This window comes from Hemicordylus capensis, chromosome 3 (assembly GCF_027244095.1).
Source record: "Hemicordylus capensis ecotype Gifberg chromosome 3, rHemCap1.1.pri, whole genome shotgun sequence".
Lineage (NCBI taxonomy): Eukaryota > Metazoa > Chordata > Lepidosauria > Squamata > Cordylidae > Hemicordylus > Hemicordylus capensis.
Genome location: NC_069659.1, coordinates 96,755,849 through 96,773,393, shown reverse-complemented (window position 1 = coordinate 96,773,393; position 17,545 = coordinate 96,755,849). Strand labels below are relative to the sequence as shown.

General features: G+C 41.4%; 1 protein-coding gene across 8 annotated transcripts in view; it reads left to right on the top strand.

Moving 5' to 3' along the window:
- HSF2BP (heat shock transcription factor 2 binding protein) overlaps nt 1-17,545 on the top strand; it is a 55,918-nt gene that overhangs the window by 564 nt on the left and 37,809 nt on the right. For 7 of the 8 annotated variants that reach the window (XM_053306061.1, XM_053306064.1, XM_053306060.1 and 4 more), the window contains exons 2-3: nt 14,358-14,508; nt 16,345-16,448. In XM_053306061.1, the coding sequence (XP_053162036.1) occupies nt 14,367-14,508; nt 16,345-16,448 (246 nt within the window). In that variant the 5' untranslated portion in view covers nt 14,358-14,366. Of the gene's footprint in view, nt 1-10,126; nt 10,242-14,357; nt 14,509-16,344; nt 16,449-17,545 lie in introns of those variants that run through there. The other variant, XM_053306062.1, reaches the window with a different exon arrangement.

Below are 17,545 nucleotides of genomic sequence, written 5' to 3'. Positions count from 1 at the left end.
ACCATCTCGAGTTCCAGGACTGCTTTCAATAGTCTGCCGTATTTTGGTGCTGATTGCTGGAGACGCCAGGCCAGTCGTGGAGGGTTAGCAGCAACGCTGTAGTCCTCCTTGGATTTCGTCTCCATCGTCCATCATCAGGCCTTCCCCCTTCTCTGGACTGCCAGATAGAAATGTAGATGCCATGAATTGGAAACACACACACAAGAACAGCCCTGCTGGATCAGGCCCAAGGCCTGTTAATTCCAGCATCCAGATGCCTCTTGAGAAGCCCACAGGCAAGAGGGTGTGCCCTTTCTTGTTGTTGCTCCCCTGCAACTGGTATTGAGAGGCTGCATGGGGAACATAGGAAGCTGCCATATACCGAGTCAGACCATTGGTCTATCTAGCTCAGTATTGTCTACACAGACTGGCAGCGGCTTCTCCAAGGCTGCAGGCAGGAATCTCTCTCAGCCCTATCTTGGAGATGCCAGGGAGGGAACTTGGAGCCTAGATGCTCTTCCCAGAGCAGCTCCATCCCCTGAGGGGAATATCTTACAGTGCTCACACTTCTAGTCTCCCCTTCGTATGCAACCAGGGTGGATCCTGCTTAGCTTAAGGGAACAAGTCATGCTTGCTACCACAAGACCATCTCTCTTCCCATGGCGGCTGGAGGTGGCCTATAGCCACCAGACTACTAGCTGTTGTTAGACCTGTTCTCTATGAATTTGTTTAAGCCCCTTTTAAAGCCTTGCAAGCTAGTAGCCATCACCACATCCTGTGGCAGAGAATTCCATAGATCAATTACATGCTGTGTGAAAAAGTACTTCCTACTGTTAATCCTAAATTTCCCAGATTTCAGTTTAATGGGATGACCCCTTATTCAAGTGTCGTGAGAGAGGGAGAAAAATTTATCTGTCCTTTTTCTCTACTCCATCCATAATCTTATACATCTGTGTCCCTTGCTAACTGAGTAAAGAGGCACTTTTAAAAAGTGGCAATTATCTTTATTTAGCAGAGGGAGAGCAACTGGCTTTTTCCTCAGCACAGCAACCTTTCAGTGACTGTTGCTGGTGTCTAACTTACATTTCATTTTTAGATAGTGAGCCCTTTGGGGACAGGGAGCCATTTTTATTTATATCTATATAAACAGCTTTGGGAACCTTTGTTTGAAAAGCAGTATATAAATATTTGTGGTGTTGTATGTCTCCCGTAGTCACCTCTTCTCTAAACTAAAAAAAACCCAGATGCTGTAGCCTTGCCTCATAAGGAAGGTGCTCCAGGCCCCTGATCATCTTGGTGGCCCTCTTCTGCACCTGGCTTTTCCAGTTCTACAATGTCTTTCTTAAGATATGGTGACTGGAACTGCTCATGGTATTCCAAATGTGGCTGCACCATAGAATTGTATAAGGGCATTAGAATATTAGCATTTTTATTTTTAATCCCCTTCCTAATGTTCCGTACCATGGAATTCACCTTTTTCACAGTTGCCACCCACTGAGTCGATGCTTTCAACGAGCTGTCCAGCACGACCCCAAGTCCTATCTTGTGGTCCGTCACTGACAGCTTAGATCCCACCAGTGTGTATGTTGTTGGGTTTTTTTGCCCCAAAGTTCATCATTTTACACTTGCTAACACTGAATTGCATTTGCCATTTTGTCACCCAGTTTGGAGAGAGCCTTTTGGAGCTCCTCACAGTCTTGTTTGGATTTCACTACCCTAAATAGTTTAGTGTCATCTGCAGATTTGGCATACACCCCCACAGACTCAACAAGGACTGATTCCTCTGGGTGACTACATTTCTTTTTGTTCACTTTATATTCCACTAGTATTTTTAAGCCCGTTAAAATAACGGGCGCTAGAACCTTTTTTCTTTTGGTGTTGTTTCCTTTATTCCTTCTCCCTCTCTCTTTCGCCCGCCTCTTCTTTTTTCTTTTTCTCTCTCTCTCTTTCACTCCTTCCTTTTCTCTCCCTCTTCCTCTGTTTCCTTTCCTTCCTTTCTTCTCTATCCCTCTCTCCTTTCCTTCCTTTCTTCCACCTCTTCTCACTCCCATCGTTCTTTTTTATTTTTATTTTCCTCTTTTCTTTATTTTACGGGCTCACTCTTTGCGGTTGGCTGCTCCTCCCTTTTTTCTGTCTTTTTTTTGTCCTTTTCCCTTCATTCTTTTCTTCTATTTCTTTCTTTTTCCTTCCTTTCTTACTTCTTTGTTTCCTACTTTCCCTCCCTCCCTCCTTGTTTCTTTTGTCCTTTTCCTTCCTTTCTCTCTCTTTTGTCTCCTTCCTTCTTTCTATCTTTCTATTGTCCTGTCTCCCTCCCTCTTCTCTACCCGATCCATGCATTGGCTTTCGCAAGCGCCTCTGCTTGGTGGAGACAGAGCCCTCTATACAGGGCGCCCCTATCCTCCGTCTCTCTCCAGCATAGGGTGCGCCCTTAAAATTGCTTCTGCGGGGCCTTTCCCAGCGCTAGAGAGCTGTGGCACCCTGGCAGCTCGATCAGGCACCGCCGGGAGCAGGGAATGGCAGTGGTACGCTGTCTCTAGGGTGCAGGGCACTGGAGAGAGAAACCCCAGCAAAGGGGCCCCTAAAAGCACAACTTGGAGCTTGCCTTGTAGCTCCCTGTTGTTGTTCTCAACGTGGTCCGCTCCCTGAGCATATAAAGAGCTGCTTCGCAGCCCGCCCAGGCAGATTGATTTTCTCAGCCAGAGTAGAGGGTAGCAGTGTTCCGTTGCTATAGCTTTATTTGGTTTGGGGGCGGGGTGTGCTTGGGCGCCGGGTTGGACGCCCCATTGCTGCCTCTGAGCTCTCCGTGGCCGGGCTGGACCCGCTACCGCCAGCCCCGGTGTTCTCATCCCTCCCGCCTCCCAGAGTGCCGTTCCCGCCGGCTAGTTTGGTGCCCGCCCGGCCCGGTGTCCTCTTCCCTCCCGCCTCCCAGAGTGCCGGCCAGATTGCTGCCGCCGACCCCGCCGTCTTTCCCAGCCAGATTGCTGCCCGCCTGCCGTCTTTCCCAGCCAGATTGCTGCCCGCCCAGCCCCGGTGTCCTCTTCCCTCCCGCCTCCCAGAGTGCTGGCCGGCAGCAATAGAACTGGCCAGCATGGCCGCCTGGTGTCGGCGGTCGTGTCTCCCTTGGACTGTTCTGCGCTTTGTGCAGGCCCAGAACAGCCCAGGGAGACAGGGACGCAGATCCCCAACGTTCCAAGGCCACGGACACTCACTTAGGGCTTTATTATATAGGATTGTTTCCTATAGACTCAGATCAGCTTTTTAAAAAAATTGAATATTAGAAATATACATTAATGTTACAGCAAGATGGTACAACAGGATAAAGAAACATTGAAATATGTACAGTTGGTGTAAATTTTTGTTAAACTGGTATATCGATCATACTTATGTATTCAGTCCACCATCTTGTTCACCATTTCAACCAAGATCTTACTAGGAGGAGGAGGATGATGATTACATTTATATCCCGCTCTTCTTCCAAGGAGCCCAGAGCGGTGTACTACATACTTGAGTTTCTCTTTCACAACAACCCTGTGAAGTACGTTAGGCTGAGAGAGAAGTGACTGGCCCAGAGTCACCCAGCTAGTTTCATGGCTGAATGGGGATTTGAACTCGGGTCTCCCCAGTCCTAGTCCAGCACTCTAACTCACTACACCAATAAACCCTATCTGTCTCTGCTGTATCTGTAACTGGTTTCCATACCTGCTTAAAGTCATATCTATTTAACTTTTGACACATATTATTCCACCGGGGGAAAAATGAATTCTTCACGCATATATTCCCATATTATTTTTATACCAGTTACTGATGTTAAGATTTTCAGCAGTTTTCAAATTATGAGCAATTAATGCTTGAACTGCCAGTATAAGAAACCTTAACAAAACATTATTATCCAATTTTATATTATTTCCAGTAAACAAAAGCAGTAGTCCCAATTCTATATTAAGCATTATCAAAACTCTTAAGTTTGGTTACTATTTCATTTTCCACTGCTTGCCAAAATCTTTTAACTCTGACACAATCGCACCACATATGTTTATAAGACCCTAATTCCATGCACCCTCTCCAACAGTTAGCATTAGAGATTTTTTATCTTCGCCAACTTCCTTCTTGTCATATGCCATTCAGTTAATATTTTAATCCATTGCTCCCATATTCTAACATTACTTGTCCATTTTAAAGGTTTATTTAACTTAACCCAATTTACTGAGTCTATACAATTTCCTGTATCCTGTTCTCAGGAAAGTTTCATTCCTAAAAATGAGAAAGTATCAAGATTCAACAAGATGTTATATAATTTTGAGGTAGCTCCACAGGGGTTAATTAATAGCTCTTCATACACTTGCTCAAAATTAACCAAAGAGCGAGTTGCAGCCATTTTAAACTCAGATTTATATGATATATAAATAATTTGATTTGTAAATAACCAATATTTATCATTCACTGAAGTGATCCTCTTAATCAGCTCTATCTTTGGCAAATTTGAGGTCTTTGAGTAGAAATCCTTAAGTTTAATAAAACCATTTTCTCCTAAATACCGCCAATATTCTTTTGAACAGTACATATTTCCAGACACATATGTCTTCATTTCTAATAAGGGTGACATTGTTGGAAGCAACTTATTTTGCCATTTTTTCCACACCATCCCAATCATATTAATAATAGGGTTACTTTGTTTCTTCTTCTTCTTACCTAAATTATTTATCAAAGGCAGTTTGAGTAAATCATCTTGTAACATCTCTAAATTCGCCCACTTCACCTGGGGTCATGGTGCATATGTATAAGTTGTGTAATGCGATATGCCCCTGCTAACTTGGCAAAGAGGCACCTTTTAACGTGGTGATTTTCTTTATTTAGCAGGGGGAGAGTAACTGGCCCTGTTCACCCCCAGCACAGTACTTCCAGTGACTGTTGCTGGTGTGTGTCTTATGTTTCTTTTTAGATTGTGAGCCCTTTGGGGACAGGGCTCCATCTTATTTGTTTGTGATTTCTCTGTCTAAACTGCCCTGAGCCATTTTTGGAAGGGTGGTATAGAAATCGAATGAATGAATGAATATGCATCAAAATAAATATTCAATTCTGGAAAACCCCAACCCCCATTCTTTACCTTACATGCATATATTTGTCTAGGTACCCTGGGTCTAGTTGCTTTAAAAACAAATGTTTTCAACTCTTTACTTATCTTTGCTAATATTCTTGATGGTGGAGCTATAGGAAGAAACAATATCCTAGGAACAATTTTCAATTTTATAGCCGCTATTCTACCATATAATGTTAAATATTTATTATTATTATTCCAGTACTTTAAATGTCACTTAATTTGAGTCAATAGCGGACAATAATTTTCAGTTAACAGTTTATTAGGATTTCTCGTAATAATTATCACAAGGTATCTAATTCCTTTTCTCTGTATCTTCAAACCTAAGCTCTTTGTACATGCTAATTGTACTTGAGGAACATTTCAAAACATAATTTCTGACTTACTCATATTTATTCTAAGACCCAAGGCTCTATAAAAATAATCTACTATCAGATTAAGCTTTTGTACTGATAACTGTGGGTTACTAGTAAATATGACTATATCATCTGCAGAAGTGTTTATTTTAAAACTATTCGATCCAATCATATAAGGGGAGATTCCTTTATCTAATCTGACTGTATTAGCCAGAACCTCATAAGAACAGCCCTCCTGGATCAGGCCCAAGTCCCATCTAGTCCAGCATCCTATTTCGCACAGTGGCCACCAGATGCCGCTGGAAGCCACAGGCAGGAGTTGAGGGCATGCCCTCTCTCCTGCTGTTACTCCCCTACAACTGGTACTCAGAGGCATCCTGCCTTTGAGGCTGGAGGTGGCCCACAGCCCTCTGACTAGTAGCCATTGATAGACCTCTCCTCCATGAAGTTATCCAAACCCTTCTTAAAGCCCTCCAGGTTGTTGGCTGTCACTACATCAGATAATTCCACAAGTGGATTATGTGTTGTGTGAAAAAGTACTTCCTTTTGTTGGTCCTAGATTTCCCGGCAATCAATTTCATGGGATGACCCCTGGTTCTAGTGTTATGTGAGAGGGAAAAGAATTTCTCTCTCTCCACTTTCTCCACACCATGCATGATTTTATAGACCTCTATCATGTCTCCCCGCAGTTGTCTTTTTTCTAAACTAAAAAGCCCCAGGTGTTGTAGCCTTGCCTCATAAGAAAGGTGCTCTAGGCCCCTGATCATCTTGGTTGCCCTCCTCTGCACCTTTTCCAGCTCTACAATGTCCTTTTTTAGATGTGGTGACCAGAATTGTACGCAGTACTCCAAGTGTGGTCACACCATAGTTTTGGATAAGGGCATTGTAATATTAGCCGTTTTATTTCCAATCCCCTTCCTCATGATCCCTAGCATGGAATTGGCCTTTTTCACAGCTGCCACACATTGAGTCGACACTTTCAGTGAGCTGTCCACCACGACCCCAAGGTCCCTCTCCTGGTCAGTCACTGACAGCTCAGATCCCATCAGCATATACTTGAAGTTGGGGTTCTTCATCTCAATGTGCATCACCTTACATTTGCCAACACTGATTCGCATTTGCCATTTTGTTGCCCACTCCCCCAGTTTGGAGAGATCCTTTTGGAGCTCCTCACAATCCTTTTTAGATTTCACTACCCAAAAGAGTTTGGTATCATCTGCAAATTTGGCCACCTCACTGCTTACCCTGCTTCTAGATCATTTATGAATAAATTAAAAAGCACTGGTCCCAGTACAGATCCCTGGGGGACCCCACTTACTATCTACCTCCATTGTGAAAGCTCTCCATTTATACCTACGCTCTGTTTCCTGTCTTTCAACCTGTTAGCAATTCACACATGTACTTGTCCCCTTATCCCATGACTGCTAAGTGTCATCAGGAGTGTTTGATGAGGAACTTTGTCCAAACCTTTTTGGAAGTCCAGGTGTGCTATGTCAGCTGGATCACCTTGATCCACACACTTGTTGACACTCTCAAAGAACTCCAAAAGGTTGGTGAGGCAAGATTTACCTTTGCAGAAGCCATGCTGGTTCACTCCCAGCAGGGCCTGTTCTTCTATGTGCTTTACAATTTTATCCTTGAGGATGCTTTCCATCAATTTGCCTGTAACGAACATTAAGCTAACCGGCCTGTAATTTCCCGGATTGCCCCTGGATCTCTTTTTGAAAATCGGTGTTATATTTGCTACTCTCCAGTCCTCTGGTACAGAGCCCGATTTCAGGGATAAGTTATATATTTTCGCAAAGAGGTTGGCAATGTCACATTTGAGTTCTTTGAGGACTCTTGGATGGATGCCATCCGGCCCTGGTGATTTGTTAGCTTTCAGTTTCTGTTAGTTTTCAGTTTCTGGCCTCCATGGCCAGATTAAACAAATACGGGGACAAGGGACAACCCTGTTTTCCCCCTCTCTCAATTAATTTCCCCCCCGTCAACTGGCCATTAATCAGCATCTTAGCTACTGTATCCTGATATATTTGCTGAATTAACTGTTCAGAGGTGTCTCCAAAATGCATTTCCTTTAAAATTACATATAAAAATTTATGAGAAAGAGTATCAAATGCCTTAAATATATCTAAACTCAATAAAGCCAGTGGTTTTTTATTAATAGCGCTATCATATAATGCATGCAACAATACTTTTATTGGTTCAGACATATATCTATTTTTCATAAATTCAAACTGATCCTTGTGAATAAATTCTTGCAATAAAACATGTAATCTTCGTGCTAGAATACCCATAAAAATTTTATAATCTTGATTAGCCAGATTTATTGGCCTATATGATCCAGGCTGATTGGGATTTCTGTTCAATTTCAATATAGGCACAATTATACTCTCCTTCCATGAAGGTGGTATGTTTCCTTTTTCATATACCTCATTAAAAAGTTTGACTAAGTGTGGTACAAGAACTTTTCTAAAAGTTTTATAAAAAACAGAGGTATAACCATCTGGACCTGGAACCTTATTCGGCTTCAATCTTTTTATTTGATTTAGCATTTCAGCTTCTGTAAATGGGGCATTTAAAGTGGATGTTTGGCTTTCCGATAATTTACCCAATTTGGCTTCTCAGTAATGGATATCGTTTGTTCAGGATCTTCCAAATTAGATTTATATATATTTTGATAATACTCTGTCATAACTTTTGCAATCCCTTTAATATCATGATGAACTTTATTATTCTTTTCCATCCCTAATATATTATTCCTCATTCTCCTTTTAGTCAAAATAGATGCAAGTAATTTGTAATTTCTATTTCCATATATTTTATATTTCTGACTAGTATGTACCCGAGCTTTAACATGATTTTCTATATTGAATAACTCAATTTATTTCCTTATTTTCTTAAGATCCTCTAATGTACTTTTATTAGGATTTGCCTTATGTTTATTATCTGCCCTATGTAAATCCTGGAGAAGTAATTCTCTTTTTCTCATTATATTGTTTCTTCTGCCAACCTGCCTTAGATACACATTCTCCTCTAACTACAGCCTTCATTGCTTCCCATAATGTCACTCCATTCATTTCTAATTTATTGTTCAAAGATAAATAATTCTTTGTTTCTTTTTCTAAAAAAACTTTTAATCAATGGACTATTCAAAAGTGTGGAAGGAAATTTCCAAGATTTTATCTTAGGAGCAGTTATCGGTAATTCTAGCTTTGCACATATCAGTGCATGATCTGAGTGAAGTTTAGACTGAATAGCTACCCCTGAAATAGTGGGTGCTAAAGGTTTGGAGACAAAAATGTAAATCAATTCTGGAATGAACATTATGTCTATAAGAAAATAAAGTGCAATCCTTCCTCAAGGGGTGTGAACATCTAAATGTATCAACTAACCCATAATCAAGTAATAGTCTTTCCATATCTTTAGGTTTGCTGGTCGAATGACCGTAACAATAAAGATTTGATTTGATTTGAACCATATCTTTAGGATTAACTGATTTATCCTTATCAGTTTGTCTAGACTTATCTAATAAGGGATTTAATACAAAATTAAGATCTCCTCCTCCTAATATCAATAAACCCCCAGCAAACTCTGTTATTCTTTGAAGAATCTTTCTAAAATACTGCTTTTGCTTTTGATTAGGAGAGTAGATTGTCACAAATGTTACCTGGTAATCAAATACTAAACCCTTAATAGCCAAAAGTTTTCCTTGAGAATCTACCAACTTATCTTACAATTGAAAGGGTAAGTTCTTAGAAACAAAAATAGCCACCCCTTTAGATTTTGAAGTACCCAGGTCAACAAACTCCATATATTGTCCCTTAGGTAATAGTGTATAATTCACATAACGTACAGCCTGATGTTTTTTTTCTGAAACATAACCACAGATGGACATTTCTCCCTAATTTTTTTATATACCAGTTTTCTTTTCAAATGTGTTCTCTTACTGTTTACATTATTTGAAACCACTGTTAGGAGCTCAGATGTATCTTTATCAGCCCACGTCAAGGTTCCTTCTCATTATATATCTAAAATAAGAGCTCCTCCCCAGTGTTCCCAATTGCAGCTCATTATCCAATACATAACTTTTTCCACCTTCCATATTGCATAACACAGTAATTACAAATTCCATATAAAATTGTACCACCATTAAATAATTGTGAGTAATTTGCTCCCCCTTCCCACCTTGCCCAGGTCCCCTTCCTAACCCAAACCCTCCCTCCCCCCAAATCATAAATCCTAATGAAGGGACATGTATACTTTTTGAAGTAAATCTTCTCCACACTTTAATTCCTGTCCCTTTGTTTAGTATTGGAACACCCAATTCCAAACCATCTGTCCTTAACCACCATCCTCCAAACAGAATGGTTAATGCCCACAGGTGGAATATTCCTCTACTGATTAACATGATGTTCATTATTCTGTCCCCCCTCTTAACATTATCTTTATGTCTATTAGAAGTATATGTGGTTTTAACGCTAACTTTAATAAAACCTTCAAAATTGGAATATACAACCAATGTCTTATTTCTTTTCACTTGGCAAACATTTCTGAGATCTTCCTTTCCTTCATTTTAAATGCCTCCTTGTTCTTCCTGGGTCTCAATTCTCTATCTGAGCATTTTCTCCTTTATTTCTGCCTTTAACTTTTTCTATGGCCTTGGTTCTCATCTCAGCCTCTTCTCCAATGGATTCCTCCTGCCCCATTCCTGTTATTGAATCACATATTTGCTGAGCCTCGAAACTGGAAGACGCTTTATATGACTTTCCTTGATGAAAGATTAACGAAGCACATGGGAACATCCGGCGGTAAGAAACACCTTTATCCCTCAGCCGTTCCATAGTTTTCCGATATGTCTTCCTTAAAGCTAAGATTTCAGTAGGGATGTCTTGATATACACAAATTTGATTATCTTTATACTGTAAATTATTGATCTGCATGAACGCCTGATGTACTTGCTGTTTCAAACTCAGCTATTATATCCCTTGGAGGGGCTGAAGCTTTAGGTCAAGCACGAAACACTCTATGAACTCTTAAAACGACAACATCTGGTATTTCCACATCTGGAATAACCACATTAAGCCAATTTATTAAAGACTGCTTAATTTTGCCAGTATGTTGCTCTTCAACAAAGCCCCTAAATCTTAAATTCTGTCTCCATGCGTATGCCTGAAGATCAAGCAACTGCATTTTATTTTGTTCCAGAGCTATTTTCAGAGACTCTATCTCAGCCTTATTCATGTTTACTGCCTGATCCTTTTTTCTTTGTATTGTCCAAGATAGAGTTTACCTTCTCCTGTAACATCTTCATTTGCTCTTTCATCCCTCTATTCTTCTCTCTCATATCCTCTCTTAACAATTTACGGAGCGCCAAAAGCTTGAGGAGTTAATGTTTCTTCTAAAATAGAGTTCCCCTCCACTAGTTCCACATCTCGTAAGTTCTTCTACCAGACTAACAGCATCTGTCATCTTCTTACCAAGCACAAATGCACTGAATTTAACCAGATTTTCCGAGAAGCAGTCTTTTTTTTTTTAAAGGGAGAACTTTAGCACCGTTCAGTGCTGCAAAATTTCCCAAAGTCATTATACCGACCAGTAAATCATTCACCAAATGAAAGTAAAACAAATAGAGATAAATCCACTAAATGAGGAGGGAGGGTTGATTTCAGTGTCTACCCTCTCCACCTTCACACATGCTCTCCCAGACTAGATCAGCTTGTAGCATTTTTTTAAAATAATAGTTTCTTCCTGAGGAGCTCACAATCTTAAAATTAGATTGGAGGTGCAAGTTACTAAAATAAGGAATGTAGCACCCTTCTTGCCCTAAGGGCAGGACTGTAGTCACCTGATCTCTCAAGAGTACTGTTTTATAGCTTCTTCCCTCATATACACACAAGGAAATCTTACGATCATCTAAAGGTAAGGTAAAGTGTGCCGTCAAGTCGATTTTGACTCCTGGCACCCACAGAGCTCTGTGGTTTTCTTTGGTAGATTACACTAGGGGTTTACCATTGCCATCTCCTGCGCAGTATGAGATGCTGCCTTTCAGCATCTTCTTGTATTGCTGCTGCCTGATACAGGTGTTTCCCATCGTCTGGGAAACAGACCAGCAGGGATTCAAACCGGCAACCTTCTGCTTGTTAGTCAAGCATTTCCCTGCTGTGCCGCTTAAGGTGTATGTGGACTTAATTGAAGGTTTATTCACCAACAACTCCATTTTATCCTTTCCCTCCCTTTTCTGACTTCTTCCCCACACTCTCCACAGGATCACCCTTGGGACAACTTTCCAAACAAACAAACAGCAAAAGATAACTGGATAGAATATAAGAAGAACGATCGCCATAGGCAGCACAAAGAGTAGTTGTGCTAAGTGACTACCGAGCAAAAAATACTCCGGACAGAAATGGTGTAGGGATGGACCAGGTCTTCAGATTCCTTTCTCTTGGCTTAAGATAGTGGTTGGTGCACTCTAGCTTGCTGCTAGTATCACAACTTTGATCTTAATGTTGTGAGGAGAAAAACACACATATACCCTTCAATTACTTAACTAATTAGAAATAAAATAACTAAAAATAACTATTTTTTAAAACTAGGCAATTTCCAGAACTGTTTTCAAAAAGTGAACCTAAGAATAAAACATTAAAAAAATATATTAAAACATTCATTAATCAAATAAAAACCTTTTATATAAAAAGGTTTGTATAAAACTATAAAGGTGCCCCTGATTGATTGTGGCCAATTTTTTAAAAAGCATATCGGTAACAAAGAATAAATTTATACTATTTTGCTGTGGCTAGTCGTTTTAAAGCCTCCTAATGGCACAGCAGGAAAGTAACTTGCCTAGGGAGCAAGAGGTTGCTGGTTTGAATTCCCGCTGGTATGTTTCCCAGACTATGGGAAACACCTATATCGGGCAGCAGCGATATAGGAAGATGCTGAAAGGCCTCATCTCATACTGCGCGGGAGGAGGCAATGGCAAACCCCTTCTGTATTCTACCAAAGAAAACCACATGGCCCTGTGGTCGCCAGGAGTTGACACCTACTCGATGGCACAACTTCAGTGGTTTTAAAATTTATTAGTCTCAAGAATATACCTCTTCAGGCATAGAATGAAATAGAAATAGGATTAAATAATCTCTATAGGCTGAGATTATGTATACTTACATGCATTCTGTGCTATCTATGTACATATTATAAAATTATGTAGATAGGTCCCTACTCTAAGACGTTTACAGTCTAAAGTGAGGAGAGGGAGAGACTAGGAAGAGTTGCATAATAGCATTTCTGGGCAAATGCTATTATTATAACCACTTGGTTATAGTGGGAATGAGGGTTGAGAGTACAAGTCAAAGGTCATGTGGACATGGTAGTTTTGAAGGGAGGGGTGTTGGCATCAAAATGCATGCTTAGATAAGATTGTTGATCACTTGAGGTCTTGAAAATAAAATAGTCTAGATGTGGCTTCTGTTCTGGGCAAGGAAGCCAGAGAAGTGATCCCACACTGATTTTCAGGCATTTACAAATCCACTTGCGGTTTGTGGAAAGTGTCCCTCTGGTGAGCAGGACACTCAGAACCACACAGATCTCACCAGAGGTTTCATTTCCACTGCCAGTTTGAGCAGGTAAGAAACAGCAGGAATTCTTTCTGAGCAGTAAGAGAGGGCTCCCCCTGTTTCTTACCATTTCCATGTTCCTTTGCAAATGACAGAATACCCACTTTTCTGCCTGTATGCTAGAAAAGGATCTAAGGGAAGAGAGGAGATTGGTGACAACCTGAAATAATGGCTGGCTACTGAGCTAAGCCTACACTTGTGGATTCCTGCTGAAGGTGTACAGTCCCTTAAAGATGCAAACCAATGTCCACTTGCTTAAAATGATACATCTTAAAATTATTGTACCTTGTCTTTCTTTGGGCTGTAAAGCAACTAGGTCCACTCAAAGATATTTAACCAATAGCCGCACGTGTAATTTACAGCACATCAAGCTGCTTCATGCATTATAGCTGCATGTTGTAACAGCATGGAAGGCATGCAGAAGTAATCTGTATGCAGAGCATAATGTGTGACAGTTACACACATGGATTTTTACTGCATATACTTGGGCTGAGAAGCAGATTGGCTGCTGCTTCCCAGCAAGTAGTGTACATGCTGTAATAAACATGAATTCACAGATCAATATAAGCATGGCCACCATATCAGTTCCTAAATGGAAGAGTTTTTGAGTGGGAATTTTGCAAAACCTTAGTGGGGGTGTGCTGCTAATTTTCAGGTATTGCAAAGGGCATCACAGAGAAGAGGAAGGATATTTTCTTGTCCCAAAGAAAGACAAGGTACAATAATTTTAAGATGCATCACCATTATATTTAGGTTGAATATTTGGAAAAGCTTCTAAAAGGTTACCTGAATGTTGAGGGACTAATTATTTATTTTATATTCACACTATTGGAATACTTGACATTGTGATGGATGGGCACAGACCAGAGACCCCGGGGGATGATTTGTGTACAAGACATGTTGACTTCTGTAGGATTCCTGGACCATCATTTGTGACCACACTGTCTGAGATGAGGGACAGATTTTCCTCTTGCCAACTATATCCTAGATTGCAGCTCATTTACTTTGTCCCATGAACTTCAATGGGCTATTGATAATAAAGCCAGCTCTCATCTGGATATACCTGCCCTGGGTTCTGTTTCTTGGTGTGATGCTAGAGCAAGATGTAATCTTGAGCTTTTAACTGGCTTTGCTCAGCTATACTCTGCTCTTGGCACAGATTCTGTCATATGTTTTACATACTTGTAAATGTGCACTGGATTGTTGCCAGTGTGTTTTAAGTATAATTGGAACCGTAACCACCACTGAAGTACATTTCAGAGTTAAAAAGAAAAATGAAAGTTAACATATGTTTTAATTTTCTTGTTTTAGAACATCTCGATGCAAGGGGAATATGTTAAAGTCAGAAAGAGAGCTTTGGAGAGGTTGACGACTGAAGTGATGCAGTTACATGATATATTGCCCCAAGTATTGAATGATGATGTTGTAGAGAGCTTTCAGAAATTGGACACTGTTGAAGCAAGTGAGTTCCCCTTTATTGGCCACTATCATTATTGCTCTCTGTACTGCTTAAAATGAGTGCAGCCTAGTTTGTGGTGGTTATTAATATTCTTCTGCTGTGGAGGAAGACAATTGAGGGTCAAACTAGATATGACGTTGAAATGTGGAACTCACCCTGGGCAGCCCTTTCCCTCCTCTCATCTGAAAAAGCAGCTCAAGAGTAGTGGTGGTATGGAGGAAAGAAATGGTCAGCGGGGAAAGAGCTAGGCTCTCCTGCTCCACTTCTCTGCAAATTAGTTTTTCCTGCAGAAATGAGCTGTTGGGGTTCACTTACATGAATTTGCATGTAGCATGTAGTTAGACCTTCATTTTCATTAGAACAGATGATCAAGTATTTTGTGGGTTGCCTATTTCCATTCTTAGTTGAATGTTGTGATTCTCATTGATATGCTGATGAATGCTCTGATTACTGATCCAAAAAAAAAAAAAATTCAGTTAAGTAGGAAGTGTGTGTACGTAGCTCAGTGAATGGTTAGGTGGACTTTTACCTCCAAAATCACAACTGAAGCATTAGGATCTATTATATTAATTCTCCTGGGTGTGCTTTGGAATGTGTGGCCCAGAGCCCAGCTGATTGGCTGGGTGGCGGACGCGCCTGATTGGCTGAGGTGCATTCAGGAGGACTGGTTGTCGCGGCAGCGGCCCGGCTGTGGAGGCCAGAGGTGGCGGGCCGGGCTCGGCCGCGGAGGCAAGGCCCAGGAGGAGGGGAAGGGGGGGCAGAAGTGGCAGTGGGGAGGAGAGGTGGCTGGGCCTGGGAGGAGAGACTGGGGCAGAAGGGGGCGGGAGAGGTAACCGCCAGCCCCAAAGAGCGCACAGATGCTCTGTGCAGGGCTGGCTAGCAAAAACATAAGCTTGATGAATGTTCAACTCTGTCTTGAAACCTGTGAGGTCTGTTACTTTCACAGCTATTCTAAGAAATCTTTTCCACCTAATGCAATATTATACATTCTACCTAGGAAATAAATCCTGTGAAGTCATTTTGATTGCACCACATGTCTGGGAAGCTGGTTTGGGATACGTTATTTATGTCCCATCATTCTTTCATGATGGAACTCAAGGTAGTATACTAAGGATTCCCAGGCAGTTTCCCATCCTGGTGCTGACAGTATTGTCAGCATAATCATCTGATACACTCTATTTTACAATAAAAGGAGCCATAAGGTGCTACTGATACATATAAAAACCAAAAGTTAACCGGTAGTAGAGGCAAATGCTTACATCATTGTTGTGTCAGAACCAAAGCTTAGCCACACCACATGATATATCTATTTATTCATTCTCTCTCTCTCTCTCTCTCTCTCTCTCTCTCTCATTCTCCTAAACGTACCCGTCGCTAATCCCATGTGTGGCAGTTCTCGCGAGAGTTTGCGAGCAGCTCCCTAGGGGACAGCAACAGGGATGGGGAGAAAATGGCAACGGCTGGCTGGCGAGGAGGGAAAGTTCTGCTAGGGGGTGGGGAGGGAAAGCTCCCACAGCCCAGCCTGGCTGGTGGGGAGGGAAAGCACCGGCCACGCAGGCCAGTGAGGGAAACCACCACTGGCGGGCAGGAAGAGAAAGGAAAGCCAAGCGCAGAACGGACTGGGGCTGAATGGAGGGGGGAAAGGATGGAGAACGGACTGGGGCTGAAGCGGGGGTGGAAATGACAGGGAGAACTAGGGGCACAGATGGTCTGCGCCGGATCAGCTAGTTGTTATGGTTTGCTAACTTGGTTGTTAATTGCAAATTATAGTATTTGAGAATACTTGATCTATTTTGTTCTCGACATTGTTTTATATGTGCCTCTCCATTTTTTGTGCAGTTGTAGAAAAGAGAGAACATGAGCTGGAACAATTGAGAATGGATTGTGAACACTTCAAAGCCCGCCTGGAAGCAGCCCAAGCAGACTGTATGAAAGAAAGAAAGGTAGATAAGATTATCACTTGTAAGCTCATCTATACATGTAATGGTCCTTGTTTCTTATTTTTGAGAGTTAGGTCTTTAATGTTTCAGTTGACAACATGAGAATTGCCATGCTAGTTAAAGTGGTTGCCAAAGTTCTGTTCTAATTGACATTGAATAATATTTTAGTTAACCAGTGGATTTAATGCAACTCAGGATAATTCTGTGTGGTAGTTTCTGGGAATTTTACTATGTTCCTTTTCCTTTCACTGGAAAGAGTCTGTGATCTGTCTCTGATGCTTGCATTCTGCACTTTCTCCTTTCTGTCTTTGTGACCAGAACTCCACTTCCCAGTTTCAGATGGGGTGTGGATTTGCACCACTTTGATACCAATTAATAGAAATTACTCTTATCTTACCTAAGATCCTACCACATATATCTGTGGTATCATAAAAAAGAGTCTATGAATGTGCTTCTTCGACATGGTCTCTGCCTTTTACACCAGTGGGCTTTGAGCATGCGTAAAGACCATGTCGGAATCTACCAAGCTCTATCCCTGATTTTTGGCGGAAACCCTGCCCCTGCCGCTATATATAGCGGCTACACCACTCCTCATCCCCTCAGTCTTTTGTTGTCCATGATACAGTCATTAGACCTACTGGGCTTCAAAAATAGAACTGAGAGTTGAATAGAAGGTTTAGTTGCTTTTGTTTCTTAGTTTTCCCCTGTTATCCCACTTCAGGTAATTGCCTTTCTTTCCTTCCATTTTTTGTTCATTTGGGCTCCTTCCCCCATTTCCCACCTTTGCAGTCCTGCTCTTGTGCGGGTGGAATGCTAGGGCCTCTGACCGTTTTTCCTGGGCTATATGCCAGGCATGACGGAATTTAAAAAGTGCATGGGCTGTACAACGGAATTAGGAACATAGGAAATTGCCATATACTGAGTCAGACCATTGGTCTATCTAGCTCAGTATTGTTTTCACAGACTGGCAGCGGCTTCTCCAAGATTGCAGGCAGGAATCTCTCTCAGCCCTATCTTGGAGAAGCCAGGGAGGGAACTTGAAACCTTCTGCTCTTCCCAGAGCAGCTTCATCCTCTGAGGGGAATATCTTGCAGTGCTCA